General features: G+C 40.9%; 1 protein-coding gene across 1 annotated transcript; it reads left to right on the plus strand.

The window, feature by feature from the left end:
* Positions 1 to 1970: 1970 nt before the first annotated feature.
* On the plus strand, positions 1971 to 24804 carry LOC121517669 (Krueppel-like factor 15). The gene is made up of 3 exons (XM_041799634.1): positions 1971 to 2104; positions 6160 to 7716; positions 22939 to 24804. The coding sequence occupies exons 2-3, from the start codon at positions 6248 to 6250 to the stop codon at positions 23105 to 23107; spliced, it is 1638 nt and encodes a 545-aa protein (XP_041655568.1). The 5' UTR covers positions 1971 to 2104; positions 6160 to 6247; the 3' UTR covers positions 23108 to 24804.
* The last annotated feature ends 1095 nt before the right edge of the window (positions 24805 to 25899 follow it).

Here is a 25899-nt window from a genome sequence, read left to right on the forward strand (position 1 = left end):
ATCTTAAAAAAAATATAAATAAAAAAATACAACACAAGAAGGTCCCTGGTTCGCCTTCCAGTCAGGGCCTTTCTGTGCAGAGTTTGCATGTTCTCCCCATGCATGCGTGGGTTCTCTCCGAGTACTCCGGCTTCCTCCCTCCGCCAAAGACGCTCGTTAGGTTAACTGGTGACTCTAAATTGACCGTAGGTGTGAGTGCGAGAGTGCCCCAACCCTCAGTAGATGGACTAATTAATACGAACAGCCACAGATGCACCTGAATGGAAGTCCCTACTTTGCTTGGTCCCTTTTTGAACTTCAGCTATCTAACACTATTAGTTTTACAGGTTTAAACACAGATTTAATGGGACATAATAACCTTTCCCAACAAGATAGATGAACACGTGTGTCTCCATGCAAAGACAAAAACACATCACACACACGTGAGGACTTGTGGACTTGGTTTGTCAGTTCGTCATTAATACTTTGTGTTGACTTTCACACCACCTCTTCAACACCGCCATGAATTTGCACACTGCATTCATGTAGCATTAATTTCTTAGGATGTGCAAAGTCATCACATCGAACTGATGCAGGTAACAGATGGCAGCCAGGATGTGTCCATGCACCTGTAGTTCACATCTCCAACCTTATAAGGAAGTTGTGAAATTTAATTTGCGGACAAGCTCGCTCCAAGAGGTGACGTTTTTGTATGTGATGGGAGCTGTCTCCTGTTTTAAAGACTGTTTTTCTTTTTCCTCCATTTTTGTTCTTTTAAATATATAAGCATGGTTAAGCTGCTTAGGAGCAAAAAGACTGCCTCTTATTACTGAGCTGAGCAAAATAATCAGGACGTCTTTAAAAAGCGGCCATTTCCATAACTCTGAGTTAAGCTGATCAGACATAAATAAGTTGTGCTTTTTTGTTTATGGGGGAATACAGGAAATGATAGGCCATCTTTAACTAATTCTCTGAGGCTGAAGACATCCCTGACCACCTCTTTATGCAGTCCCAGCTATATGACATTGAATTGTTTCCATATTGAGAGCTAATGCATTGTATAAACAGAGTGAAAGTGCTTCATGAAGATCAAAATGGTTAAGGTTAAGGTCAAAACGTCAGGTATTTCTCCACAGATACAACAACAAATCAGCAGCTTCCAGTGGCAGTTCATGACAAGATACATCCCATTACAGCTCAAACAGTTAAGTAACATGGGGTACAGATGTCATAGCGGTCATGCTGCACCCATGTACTTGAATAGTGTCCTCCATGTAGGCAGTGCAGGTTTGAATTCAACATGTGGCTCTCCTCTTGCATGTCATTTTCCTGTTCTCCTTCCCTAATATCCTTGATTAGCCAATATCCTTTCCTCTCTGAAAAAGGGCCTCAAAATAATCTTAAATGTTGATAATTAAGGATTTCTTTTGGCTTTACAAACAGTCGGGAATACTTGTGTGAAAACCTGGACTTGAAGTAAGCCTTCCAAGTGTCAAATCTGTGAAGTCTGAAGGATGAAAATAATGTCAGATTCAAGTAATTTTCTTCTGGTGCTATCTCCCAGAGGTAAAACAGAGGATGAAAACGTGAACACAGGGTACTAAATGAGTCAAACCAACATGTAAAACGCCTGAGGCTGTTTTGGTCAAATAAACAGGATAGAGAAAAATGCACAGAAAACATGCAGCAAAACACAACTTCCAAACCTGACTTCCCTCTAACTTTGAAAGTTATTTAATCATCATGTCTTTCTCCCTCTCTCTCTGTTTCAAACACACACTACCTCTCCCCATTGACGCCAAACACCGGGGCCAGCCTCTCTGTAACGGGAGCCAATTACGGCGCGCCGAGCAGGCGAGCCTTCATGAGCAGACCCCCCTGATTTGCCTGCTATAACATACCCGGCTCTGATCATGTGACGGGTTGAGCGAGCCCTCAGCCCTCAGGAGAGAGAGTGAGTGTGTGTTTGAGTGAGAGAGAGAGTGTGTGTGGAGGCGTACAGCTATGCAAAGACCGTGTCGTGGAGGTACACTGCCATTACGCACGATTACGCACTGACAGCTACTTTGAAGGGAAGAGCGCTGAGCGCAGCGGAGAGGAATTTGGGTTTTCCTGACGAATACAGGTGAGTGCACATGAAGCACAGAAGCTGTTTGAGGTTTAGAGTAAGTGGGAAAGTGTTTGTTTTCTGTGATTGTGGTTCTGTTTGTCATCGTGGAGTGCCGTGGGAAGCGTGGCTCTGCTGAGTGAATGGAGAGACCCCGTACTGGGATGCATGCGAGTTTAAAGCGATATGAGTTGTGCAGCTGCCTTTAAAATCACCACAAGAACCTGTGACAATCTGCTGCACCTTTAGTTTGATATCAGATCGCACTGAAATATTTCATAATCTTGGCATTGTCGCCTTCAGAGTCACCGTGTTATTACAACCTCAAACTAAGATTGTCGATCACTAATGCAGCATGTGGCACACCGGGAGCGCACCTCGCTGTCATTGCTTTTGATGGTTTACGACGGAGAGGTTACTCTCGGACACATGACTTAAGAGTTGGCCAAGGTGTTCTCAAACTGTCTTCCCAAACTTTCCATGAGGTACCGCTTGGGCACTGCAGCAGCAGACCCCGGTGACCCGATATCATGTGATGATGTCACAGAAGTGACCCTTTCTGAGTTGGGTTTTGGCGCTGGATCCCAAATTACACAACCGAAACCCAGTCTACGTGTGTTTTTTTAGATAGATTCTGTGATTGCCTGTTAAGTAATTCGACGTTTTTTTCAGCCTGAAATTTCAGAGTGGGTCTCGCAGAGATGGCAGATTTTTAGCCACACAGAAGAGGGCGCACATTCATCTGGTTTTCAGTCTCTTCTAAGCCCCCCTGAATGTGGTCTTATCGCCATTTTTACGCACCATAAGCCACTTATTGCACTTGAAGCTGTTTGATGATGCCTCACGCCATTTAATCCATTTAAATTTAGAATTGCTGTTGTGTTTGTGGCTTGTGAAAGCAGATACTTAATCCTTTACCCATCATACCATAGAAATCTGAAGACCTTCTGTGTTGGAAAACATTATTGTGAACCACTGCCATTATTTTTCTGCATCCTGATAGTTTTTATTCTCATGTTTTAAGGGTGTATGGCTGGGCATTTTGTACCAAAATCATGCTTTTACATATATATTTTTAGCTGAATGGTGTTATATGATATAAATCTTGTAGTTTTTGCTGCAATGCGATAACAAAAACAAAGTCAGCTCTACTCAAATCCACATGGGCTAAATGCCAAATGTCACTCTGGCACTTTTATTAACAACCTGCTGCAGTGTCCACATGTTCATGTAAAAAAGCTGAAAGATAAACTTGCAGTTGTGGTGCTGCACAATTTGGTAATAATCTATGATTATACTAGACAGTTTTGCATGTGGAATTATGGTGTAATACATGAATGGTATCATGGGTCTACTTGCCTGATTATCAAGGAAAATGCAGAGAACAATGAGAGTTTTGAAGTCTGTATTTCTTATATCAAACCTGCAAATATTAACTAGCATTAAGAAAAACAAAACCTTACGTTTTTCACTTCTGCTTTCAAAATAAGATCATAATTTCCATCTAAAACAGTAACTGTTTTCCTTATTTTAAAAAGAGAGATATTTCTGCAAAGTACACAAGTGGCATCATTGTTAACTTTAAAGCCTTTCTGCAGGTGTCTTGAAAACCTTTCAATACTTTTGTGCAGTTATGTAATTGCACAGCCTGACATTGCAATTGCATGGAGATCATTTGTGCAAACTTGGTTGTGCAAACAATAATATTGCATTTGAAAAATGCTCTAGCAAGGATTGACCGAAAGAGCTTGAGCACGATTGTTATGTCATGTTTGAAAAGCAATCAAGAAATCCTTAAAACTGGATATATTTCCTTTCCAAAGCACAAGTTCTGTCTTTTATGTTTTACTGCATTGCAATTGTTTTACTGCACAGTCTCAGCTGCTTTAACACTGCAGGGAAATAAATAGAAAGTCATTACATGACAGCACAACCATGTGGCTTTAATGATAGACATGGTGAGAAACGGGAACCTCTGATTCCACATGGTCAGCTTGAAGTCTGAACCAGCAGCTGTGGCGTCCACACACACTCACACACTCTTTAAATTCCACCGACTTCACACGTGGTTAGCTTTCCTTTTGAAGCACCATCGTCTGCAGAGCTCTAAAACAAGCAGCAGGTAGAGCGTGGAGACCAAATTATAAGGATCATCTTCAGTTGCTTTGTTGGTTGACTTGTAATAAAGTGTAAAGCTGAGGGATCAGGTGTAAACTATTAACCGTGTATGAGTGTTTTAGGCATAGATTTAATGTAGCCGGAAAGATTGCCAAAGATCTCAGGGCATGCATGAGGCTGTGTGCTCTGATGTTGTCAAAACAGGATTTGCACATTTTAACTAAAATCATGGTAAAACACCCATTAAATAAACTTAGCACTGAAAGTAAGGACATTTGTGTTTTGTAGATTATTCCTTTGTTGTCACAATGCTTCTTGGCAATAAATCTGATGCTTAAAGCCTGTTTATTACCCTTTTAAATGATGCCACATTTATAAGGAACATGCATTTGTGGGATGAGCAGCAGAGCTGAGTATGTGGGTTGCACCCATAAAAAATTTGCCAAATCTTCTCTGCCAATGCCGAACAGCTTATTTTGCCATTGACTCTTGTTTGGTGTTTGATGGATTGGATGATTGACGTCTGAAGAAACAAGACATATTGGTAATCTAACAATTATTCATTTAACAAACAGGAGCCTCAGCAGCGTGTGGAAGCACCATACACAGCCACAACAGCCTGGCACCTCCTCCTCATGCTGGTCACCAGCCTAGTCATGGCTAACCCCTTCTTCAAGCAGCAGTTGTCACAACTCAGCCAACATGGTTGTGTTGGTCACTCTGGCACAAACAAGCTGATACCACAAGTGTTCAAGGGGGTTGAGGTCAGGACTGCTGGCAGGCCGTTCCATCCTCTCCACTCCTAAATTCTGGAGGCAGTCTCTGATAAACCCCGCTCTGTTGGGATGGGCGTTGTCATCTTGGAGGATAGAGTTTGGTCCCAGACTGTGGAAATATGGGATTTCTGCTGGTTGCAGAATCTCATCTCGATATTTCTCTGTATTGAGATTTCTCTGATGATGACAAGACTTGTTTTTCAAGTGAGGGAGATGCCGCCCTACACCATCACACTGCTTCCAACAAAAGATGTTACTCTATCGGCAGCACTGGCATCTCCACGTCCAGCAATGAGTCCAGAATCTGGACTCATTGCTGAATGTAACAGAGGCCAATCAGGCACCTGTTTTTCCACACCTGGGGTACCAGAAGCTCAAAACAAGAGTCAAGGCAACAGCAGAATAAGCCATTTGGCTTTGGCAGAGAAGATTCGGCTAGTTTTTCATGGGCACAACCCACATACTCAGCTCTGCTGCTCATCCCACAAATACATGCTCCTTACAAAGGCTATTTAAAAGGGAAATAAACAGACTTTCCAACAGTGCAAAATTTATCACCAAGAAGCATTGTAACAACAAAGAAATGATCTACCAAACACACATTTCCATAGTTTTAGTGTTGAGTTTATTTTAAACAGATGTATTTTGGTAAGAAAACCATGGATAGGCTTATTTTCTAAAGTTCTATCAATGAAACAGTGAAGATTGATGTTGAGTTTTTTATGCTTATGCAGAGATCTTGAGCTTTTCTTAGATCTAAGTGGAGGATCTGGTTTTGCATAATTGTTTTAATCACAATTGCAATGTAATTCTGTGTAATTACATAATTGCATAGAGGCTGCAACTAGTTTTGCATTAAGTAATACTTGAAAGTTTACCAAAATGCCTGCAGAAAGGTCTGCCACTGTGCTTTCTCTTTGTAGAAGTAACTTTTTTTTTCAATAAAAAGGAAAAAGAAATATTTTTATGAAAATATTGATTTCAAAATCATGCAGCACTAGGGTGATCCATGGAAAAAGTTTGGGTACCACTGGTATAAGCAACAAAAAAAAAAAAAAAGATATTGCTGCATCCCTCATTTAATGCAAAGTTGATTTCTGCTAGGACAGTCAAAGTAATGCCCTTAGATATATCTGTAAAAGCAAAATTGTCCTGACTGAGGATTGTTGTGTTTTGCAGGTTGCACTTCTTCAGTCACTCTCAGCCCGTCCTCATCAGAACAACTTGATCTTCAGAGCAGAGCCCAGCGCCATCCATCCGCACAGGAATGGTGGATCACTTGCCACTTGGTGAGGAGACCTTCCTGTGTTACACCGACTCACCAGGGTCCGACTACTGCCTCCATCGCTACTCCAATGGTGGCGTGTCACCAGGCATGATGGTGACTGACACGGGCATCTACCACCACCACCACCACCCCTACGAAGGGCTGACCTTGTCCTCCTCCCCTCGTCTCTCTGAGGATGACCTCAGTGACTCCTCCAGCCCTCGTTCATCGCTCTGCTCCAGCCCTGAGTCGTCGTCGCCGACGTTTCGTCACGCTCTCAACTCCAGCTGTGAAAGCAGGAGCAGCAGGAGCAGTGAGAGCTGCAGCTCCTCTGGAGGAGAGAGTCAAGACAGCCTGCTGGACCTCCTTCTCTCACAGGCCTCTCACAGCAGCAGCTCTCATTCTCCGTCTTCTCTGCCTCTCTCCTCCCCAACCTCATCCTCCTCTTCATCTGCCCCTCTTTTACCGATGGGGCTGGCCTGGGACTCTAAGAGGGAGCAGCGGCTGAGTCTCCTTCAGCAGCAGGCCAAAGAGGACTCCTACGAGTTCCCCGTGTTCCTGGACGAGCTGCAGGATCCAGCAGCACTTCTTTTTCAGCCGACTCTGGAGGAGATCGAGGAGTTCCTGGAGGAGAACATGGTTGTGGCGATGGAGAAAGACGAGGAGGGGAGTGATGAGGCAATGTCACAAACTTCAGAGGATGCTGAGGTGGAAAGTTCAAGAACTTTAGCAGGAGATTTCTCATCAGTGCCTCAGAACTCAGATCAGACTGTGCCTGTGGCTCATTCTCCTCTTTCCTCCTACAAAGAGACCAAACATACACCGTCTGACGTGGACAGCTCACTTTCAACAGTGGATGTTAGCTGTATAAGTAGCCCTAGCTCTTCGAGTGTTGGAGTTGATGGGATCAAACAGGAGGACTGTGGCTCACTGCCAGCCTCCTCAGATGGTACCAGTGCAGCTTCCAGTGTGCCTGTTATCCTACAAATTCAGCCAATACAGATCAAACAAGAACCCAACGCCAGTGCCATTTCAGATGCTGTCACACAGAAAACCAAATCCCAGCCGACCCCGGCCCAGCCGGATATCAAAATCGCCCAGCTCCTGGTCAACATCCAGGGCCAGACCTTTGCCTTGGTGCCTCAGCTGCTCTCCCCGGCAAACGTCGGCAACTCGAGCAAAACCGGAATCGCCACTTCATCCAAATTTGTGCGGATTGCTCCAGTGCCCATTGCTGCCAAGCCGATTGGACTTGGAGAAGGCGGGTTGGGCGGGGGTTCCTCTTCGGGGGTCCTAGCTGGAGGTCAGAGGTACCAGAAGAGTGCAGTAGCAGATCTCATTAAAATGCACAAGTGCTCTTTTCCTGGCTGCAATAAAATGTACACCAAGAGCAGCCACCTGAAAGCCCACCTGAGGAGGCACACTGGAGAGAAGCCGTTCGCCTGCACATGGCCTGGCTGTGGATGGAGGTGAGAACCAAGAGTTTGAGTTTTCCTGAAGACAGAACTGTGTGTACCTGTAAAAGATGATGATATCGTAGCGCTACAAGTAGTAATACATGCTACCTGCAGACAAACACACACAATGCATCGCCCACCTGAGAAGTCCATTGCCACTCTGATATACCTCACCTTTAGAGTATTAGAGTTAGTGAAACTAATTGGGTGATACTTTGTAATTCAGACCTTAATACTGAGCAGATAGCGGGGATAAATGAGGGCCAATTGTGCTGCGATTCGCTGCCGTGATCCTTTTGTTTTTCTTTATCAGGGCAAGTGGGTTGCAGAGCTGTTTACAGTGGGTAACAGAAAGGTGCCTTGGAAAAAAACGTGGGGTTAAAAGTCTTTATTGTACAGAAACCCTAAGCAGACACCCATTCTTAGTTTCCATGTGATGATGTGTAAATTTAACTCGTTTTTAATCATGTTTTGTTCCAGCAAAGGTCCAAGCTGCAACGTCTTTCATTATTGAATTTATGTGGCTGAAATGTTTTTAATTTGGGGAAAAATTTCTGATAAGGGGGTGGTGATGGACCCTGATTCCTGACCAGTTGAGCCCCAAAAGGTCTTGAGCACACAAGGGCTTGTTGATGATAACATCTACTTCAGTGTTCTGTTGCTTCATAATGTTTTGAGCATGCTTTAGTAGCTTCCTCTTGTACACTTCAAACCGCTTCCCACCCTCGCTTCAACCAACCAGAATATTCCCAGTCGTTGCAAATGTGCCTGACACAATCACAATGTTTGTGTGTAGAACTTCCTGATTTTGTTTGTGCAAACAGCTTTGTACACATTAGTCTTTGTTGGTTGAGTTAATGGCGATGAATGAATGAATGCACTGATGGTGCAGCTGAATGCATTTACAAGGTTAAGATTACACTTATCAGGGACATAAGCTTCCGCCGTGGTCTGATATATTGACACTGTTGATAATTGACGTGTCCTAATGTGTGACTTTGATGAGAAGCACACATGTGCTCTTTATGTTGGGTTGTAACTGATAAGAAGAGACTGGGACACTCTTTCAACTATCAAGTGCAATTGGATGGAGCGGTTTTATTGTTTGTTTGTTTAACTCCTCTCAGAACGCTGAGATCTATAGCCTTTTAAATCTCAAAGAACATTAGTCCATAAAGGTCAGAGGTGAGGAGAAGAAGGTTTAATGTACAATCTGAGTGTATGGGCTGGGTGATGTGGACAAAAACTCATATCTGGATCTGGTTGAGCTGACATATCTCCATGTAGATACTAAAACATGGTTTTCATAATGCCAAAATTCTAAATTTTGCCTTGATTCAAATTAAAATCAGACAATACAGAGAAAAGGACAATCAAACTCTTTAACACCCATTACTGGGGAATTGTTTGATGATCTAAAACTCCCAAGAAAGTAATACAAATGGTGTGAACTGTACCAAAAAAGCACAGAAACATCGTTTTTTCAGTCAATTTAACTAAAACCGTCAGTAAACTGTCTGCATTGCCCAAAAAGGTTTGCAACATTGTAAAGAGGGCAGGAATGGTAAGACAAGGCAGTGTGGGAGCAAGGGAACTTCAGATGAGCATCTTTCTTACCAGTTTCACCAACGTTTCCAAGTATTGCCAGCCTATGTGTACAGTTTAGACGGTGTGCAGGAGTCTGCCTGCAGTTTTTGTCAACTAAAATAATAAGTTTTCAAAAATTGGGTGTCTTGGTTTTATTTTTTAACGATGATATCAAACAAATTTTTAATAGGACTGTCAAACAATTAAAATTTTTCATGGTGGTTAATCTCAAATAGTTGTGATTAATATTCTGATCGATCACATTTTGAAATTCCTCTATTTTGCATTAAAACTTAGAGGAATTTTTTTTTTCTTCAAAATGAATCACTGATATTACAGAATTCATGTTTTTATCCTGCTATGGTAGAGAGGTTAAAACGTGATTATAACTGGAGTAAATGGGACTTTTTTTAATCCATGAAGGGCTCATTAGGGAGTGAAGTTTTAAATCAGACACTGCAAGAAACGGACCATGCATCAGAATCAATGTTGTAGCTAATATTTGACACATCCAAGACTATAGTTTAAAAAAAAACACCCCAGCTCCACGTTGTGTATTATGTAGACTAGACATAATACCAACCAAAGCTTGTACATCAAATTTGTAATTGTGATAAGTAGCAAATGTATGTATTGTTGTATGCAATGTGGCATTTCTGTACAGCTAACCAAGGTCAACATCGTTTTTGCATAAGCACACCTCTCTCAGGCTAAAACAGGCTGAGGCTAAGTGGTAGAAGAACAGGGAGGCTCAGAGAAAAGCAGGTAAACCGCCAGGGTGCTTGCTGTTAAGTATACGTACCCGTAAACGCACAACAGCTATGAACGTTGGTGATGAGAGGTAGAAAGAGTAAAGACATTAACTCTAGAGCGATCGACATTTTCCTCCTTCTTTAGGTGTGTAATGGCGGTTGGCAAAGGAGAAGTCCGCCAACGAGCGACCCCAGTAAGAGGAAGTGATGCAATACGCTCACTGTACGGTGGATGGGGACCTGAGGGGGACCAACGTGAAGCATAAAAACTGCAATTTTTATATGAAATCTATACATTTTTATAATCTTATGCTTCCAATTTCAACCCAGTATACCCACAACGTCCTCTGAGAGGTCTGAATGACCATTGGAGCAACAGGGAGGTTTCCAAATCGAGACGGACATACAGACAGAAGATAATAATTCCTTTTCTGTTTATTGTGTGACTGTCATATAAAACAGTGACCCTCTCTATTAAAACTTGTATTTAAAGGGTTAAAATCCTGGAAACTATTGAATATTTGGTAGTTTTGAACTGAAAGATGTAAGCCAAAAAATGTGGGAAATATTCACCTGAAATATTTCTATCACCGTTTTCATAAGTGGGCATTTTTGTCCAGTGAACCAAGCTTTGGTTGAATTTATTGGACACTACACAAAAACCAAGAATGCATCAAAATAAATCTTGTTACTGATCTTTAATGAATCCAGGACTGTGCTTGAAAAAAAAAGAAAACCTCAAACTACACGTTTCTTTTTTCAGTAACTAAGCAAGTCCTTGTGCATGTATTCGCACTGGCATTTAAAGGGTTGAAATCCCCCAAAATATTTGAATCGTAAGAACTGAAGTTGGTGAAAAGAAGCAATCAAAACATTTTGGAAAAATGTTTTTTCATATGATTTTTAAGTGGACATTTTTGTCCATGAATGGCTCATTATGGTCGTGCTCACAATGAAGGAAAAAGGCCCTGTCAGACTTCAGTCAAGAAGCTTCTAGTTTGTCCTCCTCTCTATGTTGGCCATGTGCCCCCACAATCTGAGTGTTTTTGTACCATGGTGGAGTTGCAGATTAGATAGAGAGGCGTTTGAAGTTTTCTGCAGGCAGACTTTGCCCTCTGCTAGTTATTCCACTTGTTTGCTCACTGTCTGCAACCATTAATGCAGAACAGATACACTGGATTCAATCAAGTTCAAAGTTTTCTCTTCACACAAGCCTGAGGGATACGCAGAATTAATTTTCAATCCATGACATATTTTTAAAGAACCTTCGGTTGCAAACGTGTGTCAGAGCATTTTTTTCTCTTCTTTGAATCACTGTGTTCAATCAACTTAGTCTGTCCTCATTTCAACTTTCCAAAGTTCAAATGCCAACTTTTGACCTGTTGGTCAATGGAGTCCACCTTTATACATGCAGCTGTTGCCCAACAGTGCACAGAAAGTGTGTGTGTGTGTTTACACACAGTGATGGAGGCAGGGTTAAGTTAGGTTATGAGGGGGTTGCTGAATGTTGAAGGTTGCATCGTGGTAATAGTTTGAGTATAAGGCTTTGGAAGGGAAGTCACGTTTATTTACGGCATCTGATGGAGCTTTACAGAGACGTCACAACTCAGTGACACTGAATGCTGAGAAAACTAGAAATGTCACTTTCACATATGGCAGTAAAAAGCTCATTTAGTTGGAGGTTAAAGAGAAGTTTGCATCTTATTGGAGAGATGTAATTCCCCTTTAGTTCTGAGTTTGAGCAGATATGCATGAACACAAAACTAAACTACAGTGCAAATCTGCATGTGTGCAAAACATGAATGCATTAATAAACCTATAGATTTGGCTCTCATGCGCCATCAGACTGCAGACGGCATCTGCACAGCCAGCTTTGCTGCAATGTCAGTTTTGCCTGAGTTGTGCAGCTCTAGTCTGTATTCACAGATTAGCAAACTTTCGGATTTTTATTGCATTCCAACTTGGAATTCAATTCCAAAGAAAAATGGGACACTGTGTAATATGTGAATAAAAACTTAATGCAAAGATTTTCAAATCTCATGTAGACATATTTTATTCCCAACAGAATATAAACAACACACCAAATGTTGAAACTGAAATATTTTACCATTATAAGAAACATTTTTACTCTTTTTGTATTTGATGGCAGCAACACATCTCAAAAAAGTAAGGACGGGGCCGTGTTTGCCAATGTGTAGCATCCCCTCTTCTTTTAACGACAGTCTGTAAACATCTGGGAATGAGGAGACCAGTGAGTGAGAGATTTTGGAGAGGAATATTGTCTCATTCTTGTCTGATGTAGTTTCCTAGCTGCTCATTACTCCTGGGTCTTCTTGGTTGGAGGTCTGGACTGCAGACACACCAGTTCAGGACTCAACTCTTCCCCTGTGAAGCCATGCTGTTGTGATGGATGTGGTATGTGGTTTAGCTTTGACTTGCTTAAATATGCAAGGCCTTCCCTGAAGGTGATGTTGACTGGATGGGAGCATACGTTGCTCTAAAGCCTCTTTCTACTTTTCAGCATTGATAGTCCTTTCCAGGTGTGTAAGCTGCCCACACCATGGACACTAATGTAACCCCATACCAGCAGAGATGCAGGCTTCAGAACTGTGCCAGGATAACAAGCTGGGTGGTCCCTCTCCTGTTAAGTCTGCAGGACATGGCATCTGTTGTTTCCAAGTAGAATTTCAAATGTTGTTCATCTGACCACAGAACAGTTTTCCATTTTGCCTCAGTTCATTTTAAAAGAGCTTTGGTCCAGAGAAGACTGCTTCTTTTGCACGACACATTTTCAACTTGCATTTATGGATGACACAGCCAACTGTGTTGACAGACAATGATTTCTGGAAGTGTTCCTGAGCCCATGCAGTGATTTCCAGTATGGAATCATGCATAATTTTAATGCATTCCTGCCTGAGGGCCCTGTTATCAGGAGAAAGCAGTATTGACTTCCAGCTTTGTCACTTGTACAGAGTGATTTCTCCAGATTCTCTGAATCGTTTCAGATCAATCGCCAAATCCGGCCCGTACAACAGTTAAATCCAGCCCATAAGATGATCTCATATTTCTGTTATAACTGGGCCATCAGTGTGAGGTCTGCAGATTTCCTCAAGTATAAAAATGTAAACTTATCCTTGATGATTTAAGATATCCTTGTTAACTCACAAAATCTGAAAAAGTAGGGAGTAAAATATTTAGATAATAAGTTAGGGATGTAGAAAAAGAAATAAATATATGTTTTAACTTCACATTTTCTATTTTGCATCTCACAATTAGGACTAAAATTTAGGATTTTATTTTATTTTTTAATTTTTATGTTTTTTTTTTTACTTTGAGCATTTAAACTCATCATTTTGATTTCTCATTTAATATTTTGAGCTTAAAGATTCATAATTCTGATTTTATTATTCACATTCTGACCTTTTTAACCAATTATTTTGTATTTTCTCTCATATTTTAAACTCCAAACCTCAACTTCATAATCCCAAAGTTTGACATTTTAGACATAATTTAAATTTTTGAATCATATTGTGGCTTTTGACTTCATGATCACAAAATTTTATTTCATAGTTTGACCATATAAACTCATGATTTTTGCTTCTTTCTGATGTATTTGCTTTTAAAAAACATTATTTTTGAATTTCAATTTCATATTTTGACCTTTTTGAATTAATAATTTACTTTTCTCAGATTGTGAGCCTTTAAACTGATCTTTTTAACTTTTTAAATGTCAAAATCATTTATCATCAGTGCTAATTTTTATATTTTATTACTGGTGAAATTAGATTTCTGGTTACAAAGGTGACCCTGTTAGGTCCTAAGGTTAGACCTGAATCCAGAATCCAGCCCCTGCTGTGATTGATTTTGACACCCCTGTTCTAAGTCATTGGATTTTTAGACTCTGCCTCTCTAAAATGCTCCTTTTATGCTCAGTTGTGTAACTGACCTGTTGCCAGTTAACCTGACTGGTTGCAAAAAGCTCCTTCAGCTGTTTCTCATTAGTACCACTTACTTTTCCAGCCCTTCGTTGCCCTGTCCCTACTTTTTTGACATGTGTTGCAGCCATCAAATTAAAAATTACTTCATATGTTTTCATGCAATAGTAAAATGTCTCACTTTCAACATCTGATATGTCGTTTAAGTTCTATTGTGAATCAGAGATGAGTTTATGAGATTTGCAAATCATTGCATTCTGTTTTTTACACAGGGTCCCAACTTTTTTGGAATTGGGGGTGTACTAAACGTTTAACCTTGCAGCATTTCAGCAGTATTCTAGAGATTGCAGCTCCAGTCTTGTAATGCAAACCCACCCTTTAGCTCTCTCATGAATGGACCTTCTATGCTTCTGTACATTTCTTTGACTGATCTCATAAAGTGATCCCTCCTGTCCTCCCTCAGGTCCTCTCTTCAGTCTTTATGTGACAGTAGCAGTATAGTGTATTATACAGCTGCCCTCTCTCTGCTCCTCTCCCTCTGAGAAAGGAAATGGAGTTGATCTTGGAGTCAGGCATGTCTTCCCCTCTGTAACCTTAGTGTAGATGCATGTGTTGGCCTCCTCTGAAGTACAGACCAGTGATATTTCATGGACATATAACCCAGCCAGGGTCGTATTTCTCCCTCTGCTGAACTGTTGTCTTTTTTAGATCTTTCTGGTCTCTCGTGGCTCTGCTTCTCTTAGTTTATAGTTATGTTCATGCTCAGATCTTAATGCACACACTGTCACATGTTGATCCTTAAAGGCGCACATGCAGGCAGCTCTCACACAGTCAGGGGTGTGCGGTATTATTTTAGCTCAGACCTGCATGGTGACTCTGAGCCTTTGATGGCTGGGCTCGAACCCAAACAGTTTGCTGTAATAACACCGTGACGTGTCTGTGCTCGACATCTGTCACCGGGACAGCGGCTCATTGTCCTTATCAGCTGACGCATTCATCGTCACGACAAAGCTATGTTGTTGGGCGATGACAGAGCTGTCAAATATAGATTTAGCTCCACTGACGGGCTGAGAGAGAGTACTCACCTTACTATCCATCAACAGTGTGATAAAGGAAGGGCATAGAGCAACCTAAGGAAGGATTTTAATTGAAGGAATGCTGCAAACATTGCAGTTGTTGTGTATTTGTGCTTGACATGGACAGATGAACAGCCTACCTGCAGAAGAAAAGCAACAACAGACGGCCAGTCCGCAGTGTTCTGTTTGCACATTCAACTTTAAAGCCTCTTTCATTGACTACTGTCTTAATTTATAAAGTCCTACATCCTAAATTCATGATTATACTCAGTAGACTTTTTAGTTTATGGATATGAGGAATCGAAGAGAAAAAATAAAGCTGAGCTCATGTTAGTGAGAATTCAGCAGAAAGTCTAAAGAGCTTAATCAGGTCATAAGACAAAAATAGATTTCTAATGTAAAACTGCTTTATTAGGAGCCTTTAAAAAGTATTTTCCCACCTGGGATGTTTTATCCTTTTATTGATTTTACAAATCAGTCATGGTCAATATAATTTGGCCTTTAAAAAAATACGAAAAAAACTCTCTAATGTCAGAGTGAAAACAGATTTCTACCACGTAATGTTATTTAAATACAAATCTGTAATATAAAGTAAGTGATTGCATAAATATTCAACCCCCTTCAAGTCAGTTTTACTTCGTTCTTCTTTCCTAAACTGCTCAAGCTCTGTCAGGTTGCACAGCCTTTTGCAAGTTCAGCAACAAATAATCTCTTGGATTGAGGTCTGGGCTTTAACTCGGCCACTCCAGAACACCTTGTTGTCTTTAAAACTTTCAGGTCATTGTCTTGCTGCAAAACAAATCTCATCCCAAGGCATAGTCTCTTGAGCAAGATTGACCTTGAGGATTTTCCTATATGTTTGCACATTCAGTTTATTTTCTACCTTTACAAGGCTTCCTGGGCCAGCTGCAGAGAAGCATCCCTACTGCATGATGCTGCCACCACCGTGCTTCACCATGGGGATGGTGTGCTTTGCATCTTATCTGATTGCCAAAAAGCTCCATTTTGGTCTCATCAGATCAAAGAACTTTCTTCCTCTTCACCAAGGAGTCCCCCACATGCCTTTTGGTGAACTCTAGACCAGATTGGATCTGAGCTTCCTCTTTGCCACTCTCCCATAAAGCTTTGACTGGTGAAGAACCCGGCCAACAGTTGTTGTCTGCAGAATCTCTCCCATCTCAGCTGCTGAAGCTTGGAACTCCTTCAGAGTAGTCATTTGTGTCTTGGTGGCCTCTCTCACTAGTCTCCTTGCACGCTCACTCAGTCTGTGAGGACGGCCTGATCTAGGCAGATGATGGATTTAACTGAACTCTGGCGGATGTTCAGAGCCTTGGAAGTGTTTTTGTCTCCATCCCCTGACTCATATTTTTTAATGACATTTTCTCTGAGTTTCTTTGAGTGTTCTTTTGCCTTTATGGTGTAATGGTAGCCATGAATAGTGAGTAACACTAATTACAGACCTAATTCACAGAATAAGGTTGGTCACTTTAAAGAGAGTGAATGTTTATGCAGTCACTTTTTTACCAGACTTTTTTTTTTTTATTTGACATCACTTTGGAAAAATCTGTTTCCACTTTGAAACTGAGGAGGGTTTCTGATATGTCAAAAAAGCCAAATTATATCAACTGATTGATTTTTAAAACCAATAAAAGGGTAAAAAAAAATCCAGTGGGGTTAATACTTTATATATGCACAGTACGTGCTTTTAGGGTGAGTGCAGTGAAGATTGGGGTGATGTTGAAATTGATCTTTTTGATGGGCATAGTAAAATTTAAAGTCATGAATAATCCCCCCTCAAATGCATCAAATTAGGACAGATAAAGTAATTTATTTAAAAACTGGAGTTCTTTTTTATGCTCAAAACATATTCCTGAAAAGTTATTGTGCACTTTTTCATTCATTGCATATCACTTAGCATTTGCATCCCTCCTGTGTATCTTTCACCCCGTGCAGAAAGGTCATCAAGTTTGTGGTCATCCGGAAAATTTCCTCTGTGCAGCCTGAAAGGATTCACTGTCTTGTCAAACAACAAACTTGGGAATTGGATCCAGCTCCTCTGGCTTTAGGGAAAAATGTCAGCCAGTCAAAAGACGTTTTTATGGTTACTGGTATTCAACTTTACATGTAAGCCCTGTGACTGATTACAGGGCTGTCATGCATTAATGGAGTAATCCTTTTATCTAACAGTCGTTGAAATTGAGCAACGCATAAACACGGTGACAGGAGACGCAGAAGGCTTTGAGCTGGCATGATAAACAAACAAAAAGATGTGGGGGAAGTAAAGATGACAGATTAACGCTGTACAGTACAAGTCTCTGCCAATATCTGTGTTACTGTAATTTTCCAGGTGTGTAACCGCCGCACCTTCGCTGCTTGATTTTACTATACTCTGCTGGCTGCAGATCAGAGTTTAGAGACAAGCTAGAACAAAGCCTGCATATGTGCTTCCCACAGCGTTCACACTAATATGTATACTATGTGTGGAGCTGCAGCCGCGCCAAGCCGCCCCGGGGAGTTGAGGCTCTAAAAACCACAGTCCTCGAGTTTAAAAAACACTCTACATTGATTAACAGAAGTGCCCTCCACCCTCAGAGCTATGAACCCCATGACCCTAGAGAGAAATTTACAAGGAAGATTAGCAGAAGGAGAGAAAAAAGGGAAGACGAGGACCTATATGGAGAGGCTGTGAAGGAAAAATGGCACATAATCAGTCTTCCTGAAAAAGTGGATTTAAAGAACAATCAGCATGTCTATCTCCATAATTCTTAAACGCACCGTCTGTTGAAAGATGCCTCCTGGTGCAGCTTGTTATATTTGGGCTCGGGCCCAGTTTGAGTCATTAGAGTAGCTGTACATGGTTTCTATCAGGCCCCAGCTTGAAGCTTTGATAGTGCAGCTTCAGGGTGTAACGTGCATGTGTATCAAACACAGATTACCATAAGCAACAGATGTAGAGGCGCGTTACGTACCGAACATGAAGAGGCTGGTGGGTTCAGATTTTTATCTTAATAACAACACATCTCTTGGCACTGTTAGTGGAAAACCCTGCCAACCTTTGTGATATGACAGATGAGTCGTTTCTCCCTCGAGGCTTTAATTTCCTTCTATAGAAAGATTTTTTTTGTTGTTGTTAAAACTGTACCAGTCATTATTTTCATGCTGCAACTGATTGAGTGGTGCAAGGCTTTGTCTGCCCAAATTAGAATTGCATCTCTTGTCTAAAATCATCATAAAACCCTTCTAAACAAAAGTTTTGCTTTCAAAAATGTGTAGAGCTTCTATCTTAGTTTTTACCCATGAAAACTAAAATCTATGATGGTTTTTGACAGCAATGTATCATCTTTCTCCCTGGTGGATCACTGTAACTAAACAATGAGTTAAGCTCAGTCAGGACCACTTTGTCAAGAAACGCGCATGATTTGCAGAATGTTTCGCATGAATAGTTTTTCTTCATTAGCAGTTGTAAAGTTGCAGTTATTGCTGTTATTCATATGTGAAAGAGGAGCTGGGGTGGAGGAGGTTTGCAGAAGGAGCAGCAGAGCATAGCCAGGTTAGAGCAGTTTAAATATGGCAGCAGGAGTGTGATTAGCCAGTAGCGTGCTTTAAAGCAAATCAGCTGATGGGGGCTTGCATGAGGTCAGCTGATCTCAATTATATAACAGAGCTGGACGCCATGGCCTTCATTTACTAACTAGGGCTGGGCAATTAATCGAAAATAAGATTAAATCCCAATATGGCCTGCTGCAATTTTTAAATCGCAAATGGTGCAGTATTTCTTTTGGTCAAAATAGCAGTTTTAGGCCCCATTTAAACAACAACTTTTTTGAGTGAAAACGCGAAAGTTTTATATCATTTTGGCTGTCCGTTTACACGGCAACGGCGTTTTGGTGCCTGAAAAAGGAACTTTTTGTAAACGGGCTCCAGAGTGGAGGTTTTTTTTTTTAACCTTAACAGGGAAACCTTCACCTTCTGAAAACAGACATGCACGCTGCGGCTGTAGTAAATATCCGTACGCGAGTAGGCTTATAACACATGTGCGGATGGGAAGCCCAAAACAAGACAAAGATGGCCGACACCAGTGTACTGTTCGTGCTCCTCACTCTTTTGAATTTAACTGTAATTCTCCAACAAAGTGTTGATTTACCATCACTTGGATCAGTAGAGATGTATTTCGTGCCTGCACCAGATTCTGACTCGACCCGTACACAGTCAAAGGGCAAGCCCAAAGACGATATTGGACATTACAAAATCACACCGCCATCTACTGGCCTGGCATGTATACTACATCATTTTTGGTGTTTCCCACTGTGTGAACAGAGATCATTTTGAAAACATTGCCGTCTGAACGTGGAACTTTTTGGAAACAATAACGGAAAACGAGGCAAAACGTTGTTGTGTTAACGGGGCCTTAAACTCTATTTTTTGCTGCAGAGAGGTTATGCAAGACATTTCATGCAATTCATGTTTTTACAATAGTTTACAATAAACCTACCTTTTTCATTTTTGTACATTTTTCTTATCAAATAAAAAAATGAAAAAAAAAGCCTTCAGTGCAACACTTCATATCCAGTTTTCAATATGAGTCAAAATCATCAGAATTAGACACTTTTAAAGAATTGTACAGTCCTGTTTTGGAATTTTAAAAAAGTTAAAGAATAATGTCATATCAAATCGCAATTGCAATATTTGGTAAAATAATTGCAATTAGATTCAATCAGCCCTAGTACTAATAGCATAGGCTCATTTTACTGTAACATATTTTTAATAGGCAGTTTTGTTTAGATATGGATTTGTTGTGCCTTGAACTTTTGGTTTGATCTTAGGTGTGCTTTGGGCGAAAAGTTTGAAAACTACTGTTCTAGGCCTAGTTTGCAAAGTCAGTGGATTGGCCAGATTCCACCCCTGTCTTTAGCGTATCCGTCTTCAAAAGCTTCAAGCTTAAACAGAAGTCCCCGGCCAGTTAGCATCATTTAAGGAAAAAGAGGCAGTAGCTACAGGTGGGTTTAGTTGAAGCGACTGCAAGCCTGTAAACAATGAAGATTTTAGTGTTAATGCAGCTATAGTGACGGTTTTAGCACTCCTGGAACACACTCTTCCCACTAGGAAAGATGTTTTTGCTGTCCTTTCTTTCTCCTTTGTCACAGTGAACCCTTGTTTAGCTGCACTGCACCTTCAAATAATAATCTATATCACTAATATTGCGACTGTGATTTAATGTTCAATTATGATAAGGTTTCTCATCTTATGTGTTTTTCAACAAGTTCAAGCAATAAATAATTCCTTTCTATTACCTACATTCAGTCAGGAACACTCTCATCATACAATCTGCCCTCATTGGTCATCGGCTGATCATAGCTGGGAGTATGACTTCTGTGAATTAACCCGAAGCTTCATCTATATTAGAGAGAATGAACTAGGACAGAACAATTACAAAAAAAATTCAATTATTTTTGCTCATAGTGTAAATTTGTTGTCAGTTGCTATATTGAAGAGGATTATTGTTGTATTTCACTCGTTTTGATTAAGAAAAACATTTTAAAAAAAACATGTAAAGGAGGATTTTTGCAACTATTCTTTAAAAAAATGACACTTAAATGTTTGCATGATGTGCATTATCTCTACTGCTGCTACAAAATGAATGTATTAAAGTGGTATTTTGACAATTTAAGTTGAAGAAATACTGCAGCTTGTGGTTTGTAAACTGCAGCAGGCCATATTGCAGTTTCATCTAATTTGTGATTGCCCAGCCCCACTTGCAAAGCAGCCAAAGCTATGACTCTTTTACTGTCCATGGCTTTTTCATGTTGTTAGCATTGTCTCCAATAAGGTCGTGCATGCACTTCAGCAAACTGATAAAGTAATTCCTTGATAGCAGGTGGAATCAAGTAGCTAGAACTGTTGAAGTTTTTAGCCTGCAGCATTGTACTGAGCTGTAGCATAGCAGCTTCAGGAATGTGCAGTGAAGCTCATCTTCACCTACAGTCTTGTAAATGCCAGGCAGCGTCTACAGGAGGTACATGATCACAAATGGTCTGCTCTGTTCCATGTAAGTGTTTCAACACTTTTGATCCATTGCTAGAAGTTTCCTGTCTTTGCAGTGCAGCCCACAAACTAACTGCTTCATTAGACACGGCTTAGTTTTGTTCCATCTTTGTTGAAACTCGTGATCAAACCAGATGTAGAAGTTTTCCGTATGAAAGGCATGGAGGCATCTGAGTTGGTTAGCCGTTGTTAGTTTCTTTCGTGCAATGCACAGGCTGACAAGAGACAGCATTACAGCATATCCATCCATTTTCTATACCGCTTATTCTGTTGGGGGTTGCGGGGGACTGGAGCCTATCCCAGCTCTCATTGGGTGAGAGGTGGGGTACACCCTGGACTGGCCAGTTAATTGCAGGGCTGACATATAGAGACAGACAACCAGGCACACTCACATTCACACCTATGGCCAATTTAGAGTCACCAATTAACCTACTGAGCGTGTTTTTGGTGGTGGGAGGAAGCCGGAGAGAACCCACGCGTGCAGGGGGAGAACATGCAAACTGCACAGAAAGGCCCTGATTGGGAAGTGAACCAGGGACCTTCTTGCTGTGAGGCAACAGCGCTAACCCCTGCATCGCTGTGAATGTTGTCACCAATACCTAGTCCATTAGATATTTGAGTCTAGATCTGATGCCTGATACCAGTATCAGATTGGCCCATCTTGTTAAAAATTAGAGTTCATCTTACTTTTCCAATTTAACATGTGTTGACCCCAGCATTAGATGCCATGTCATCCAGAATTGCTGTGTACAGCCACCCTATATTCCCTACTTGTTAGTGCATTGTCATAAATACTACTTGATTAACTGCCAGGAAACTTGGTTCAAGATTAACTTCCCCCATGATGAATCTGATCATACTGACTCACATTTTCTCCAGCTAACACTGAGTTGAAACTGGTCCATTATTTTGCTTTATGACCACTTGCAGCTACAGCTGTAGCTGTGTTTACTGCTTTTAAAGCCAGATTGATGATGCTATTATCTATAACAATCATGAAAGACACACTATACTCATTTATTTTATCTAGATAATATGAGGCCAAGTCTAACAAGTCTATCAGGATGCAGGTTAACAAGATCTCAGTGATAAACAGACAACCCAATGACTCTCCAAGTCAGAGTGTTTGTTTTCAAGTCTTTAGCTTTTAATATTCCAGGGCTCAGCTTTATAGGCCCTGTCAGTTATCTTCTTTTTATTACAGGGCCATTAAAATGATGAATAGGCCTGTTATGTAATCCTCCTCTAGAGTGGAAATGGTTTGAAATAACTGTGAGTGACGCTTTTACATCATTGTGAATTATCGCCTTCGTGCTTTGAGCCTGCCGCCGCTGCCTGCTACTGGAAATCAATCTGTGTTACAGATTAATCTGAACTTAACAGCTTTACTAATATATACCCATAGCCTCACACACATATAGGAGATCACTCTATCATCCACTTAACCCTTCACTGTCATGGTATCCGCGCTGGCTGCCGCCCATGGAGACCGGAGCAGAGCCGGCCAGGAATAGACTGAGCTTGGATTTTCACCCCTCGTGTGTGAGGCTAAATATGGGACGGCTCTTTAACTTCACAGAGGCAATATACATGTATATCACACCTCTCAGATTACCCTCGCATAAAATGACTTGGCATTGCTTCTATGTTATTTAGTTATTTTTATATTGGGAGTGTTGCATACAAACAGAGGGTTTGGTTCGTGCTCAGGAGTGGAAGTATTTCTTTTTCCTAGATTTGATAGCTGCAATTAAGGATGGAAACACCAAACATATGGGTATGATGGGTAAATATGGAAAAAAAGATGCATAATCTTGATTAAAGTTTGTTTTTTTCCGGCAGGTTCTCCCGATCTGACGAACTCTCCCGACACCGGCGCTCCCACTCCGGAGTGAAACCGTACCAGTGCATCGTCTGTGAGAAGAAGTTTGCCCGCAGCGATCACCTGTCGAAACACCTCAAAGTCCATCGCTTTCCACGAAGCAGCAGGACAGGGCGCTCTGCAAACTGACTCCCGTGACCCCCGCTCTGACGGACTGACGCTGAGCGGAGAGAGAGAGAGAGAGAGAGAGGGCGAGTGGAGAGGAGAAGGGGGGAATGCGTCCGTGTATGTGCGTGTGACGAAGGACAGAGGAGGACGGGGTAAAAGTCCAAACACCTTTAAAAGGAGTCTGTGCAGGACTGGCGTGTTTTTATGCTCGAATATGTACGGCTGACGTACGCTCATGGTACTGTGATAATTTATTGGGTGGCGAGGAAAAGACTGTAAAACTGAAGCAGAAAACTGTTACTTGACACAACACCCTCACAGGTGGAATAAGCTTCATGTATATTTTTATTTCAAATCTTCTTTTTTTTTAATATTTGAGGAAAGATTTGCTATCAGAGTATTTTTACACTTTAACATGTGTGTTATATTGCAGGAGTGAAAAGCCTTATTACACTACAAGTCATCACCTATATAATGGTTGGTTTTCTACCTTTATAAAAACAGATGTTTCAAGGTATTATCAAAAGATTTTTAATGGCTTTAATTTAATTTATGAGGGGCCTTGGTTTAATGTTCTCAAAGACAGCGGAGTAAATGATGAACATTCCTTTAGCTTTGAATAAATGATGCTTTTGTTGCCTTTGCCACAAACAAAGCTCGAGTCACTTCATTTCACCTTCAAAGAAAACAGGAAAGCTTATTTCTGTGTGCCCTTGAGTACGAGAGCTCAGCAGTGTGGTTTTATAAGTAAAAATCCCATTCAGTTTCTCCATAACAGTTTTATTTTTTAGCCATGAAGTCACAACCATCCAAGGCAAACTCACCCTGAGATACTCTAGTTTGACACAATGGTAAATTCTCCTGCAGAACAATGGTTCCTAACCTTTTCTTTCTCATGGACCCTGGTACTTGTTCCTAAGAAAAGCTGAGCCCCCCATGATCCACACACACACAAAAAAGACATAAAATTCAATTTTTTTCAGTGATAACATCTCAACAGAAAAGGTCTATGCACACTTGCTGCTGCCAAAAGATCCATTCTTATGTATCAGTGCCCAACCTGGACCCCATGCTGGGAACCACTACTGTAGAAAACACAAACTCATAAGATATCAAGCTTTTTAAGAAAAAAAGAATGGTTTATGTATGATATTGGGGAACAGAACTACACTACCCACAATCCTAGAGTATCACAGCAATGTCTCTGATTGTCGGAGACCATGAAAATGTCCACCAGCCATGCAAACCTTGGCTTTGGATGTCAGAACTTGCAGTCTGAGACCCCCTATGATGGGCTAAAGATCTTAGAGAGAGCTTTAGATTTGCACATTTTAACTGAAACACTTATTAGTTTATACAGAGGCCGTTTAAAAATCAATGCTAGTTTTTGACTGGGATTTGCAGCGTCTTAGCTTTTCTTCGATACACATGCTGTCGGGGTGTAAACGTGCAAAAAGAGTGGATTGGCCAGATTCCACGTCTGTCATCAGGCAGATCTATCTTGCAAAGCCCTGTCAGATTGGACAGACCAATCAGCATCATTTGAAGAGAATAAGGGGTACTTATGGGCCGGGTTTAGTTGCACTGCAAGCCAATAGAGTGGTATTGCAATTAGCTCGGATGTAGCTTTTGTAACCTGGCATGCCAGATTGATTTGTTTCACACATCCATCTGGAAAACTTCCCATAGACAGTATTTGGGAAAGGGCAGAGCCTTTGAAAAACTCTGAGGGTGATTGGATTCTGTCTGTCCCATCTTTACGGGCCAATCAGAGCAACAAAACACGTGATGTAGCCAATACCGTGGAGTAAACTCCATAGAGAAGTGCATCACATGAACCAACTGTAGACATGTCAGTACATGACTTTTGTCATTTTTTAAATGCTGATTGGTTCTGTCACTTTCTAACCGAGCCCAAACTGTTCAGATGGGCGAATCCATCTGCTTTGCAAGGTTAAGACAACATTTATTTTTATAAGAAGAGAAAAGAGCAACACAGAAGCTTCTGTGGCTTCTGCATAAGTTTGTTTCACCATTTGTCTGTAACACTATTCAGGGACAGTAGAAGCTAATGTGCTGAATTTGATCTGGAGCTTTGCATCCCTACTTCAGTCAATGTTTCATTGTTCTGATTGGCCACTTAGAAAAGTGACAGATTATAAACATACACAAACACTTTCAATGGGCAGTGGTCCATACTGCAAAGAAGTATACTTCATGGGGTTTGTGAAAAAGCTTGGGAACCACTGATGAAATGTAATATTATTATTAACAGTATAACACTACAGTGAAGATAAATGTAGGAAGAATGTCCATGAACATTTCGAAAGAAAAAAATATCATTTGTTTGGTCTTATTGGAAGGTTTCCATTCCCAATAAAATAAGACGATCGCCATGGACTATCAGATGTTTAGTTCCTTCACTCCCAGGAAAAAAAACATCATCTTTGCCGCTTTCCAATCTGTTTTTACGATAAATCATATGTTATATAGTCACAAGCATTCCTGTAGCTTGCTGGCTTGGTTTCAGGATAAAGAATATTGATATAAAGACTCAAATGGGGATATTTACTTCCAAACCAAGGCACTGTTGAGCTCTATGAGGATACAGAATGTTGTTGTAATCTGTTGACCTGACTCTACAGCATTTCATCACATATGCATATTTTTACCAGATTAACTGTAATTCTACTCTTATTTGAATTTAGGGTGCAGCTAATTTCATTGTTGATCCACAAAATATTTCAAATCTGTTTTGAAAACGAGGATTTATCAAAGTCTGATGGTCTGTTCTTTGATTCCTTAACTCATAG

This window comes from Cheilinus undulatus, linkage group 11 (assembly GCF_018320785.1).
Source record: "Cheilinus undulatus linkage group 11, ASM1832078v1, whole genome shotgun sequence".
In the NCBI taxonomy this organism is placed as follows: domain Eukaryota; kingdom Metazoa; phylum Chordata; class Actinopteri; order Labriformes; family Labridae; genus Cheilinus; species Cheilinus undulatus.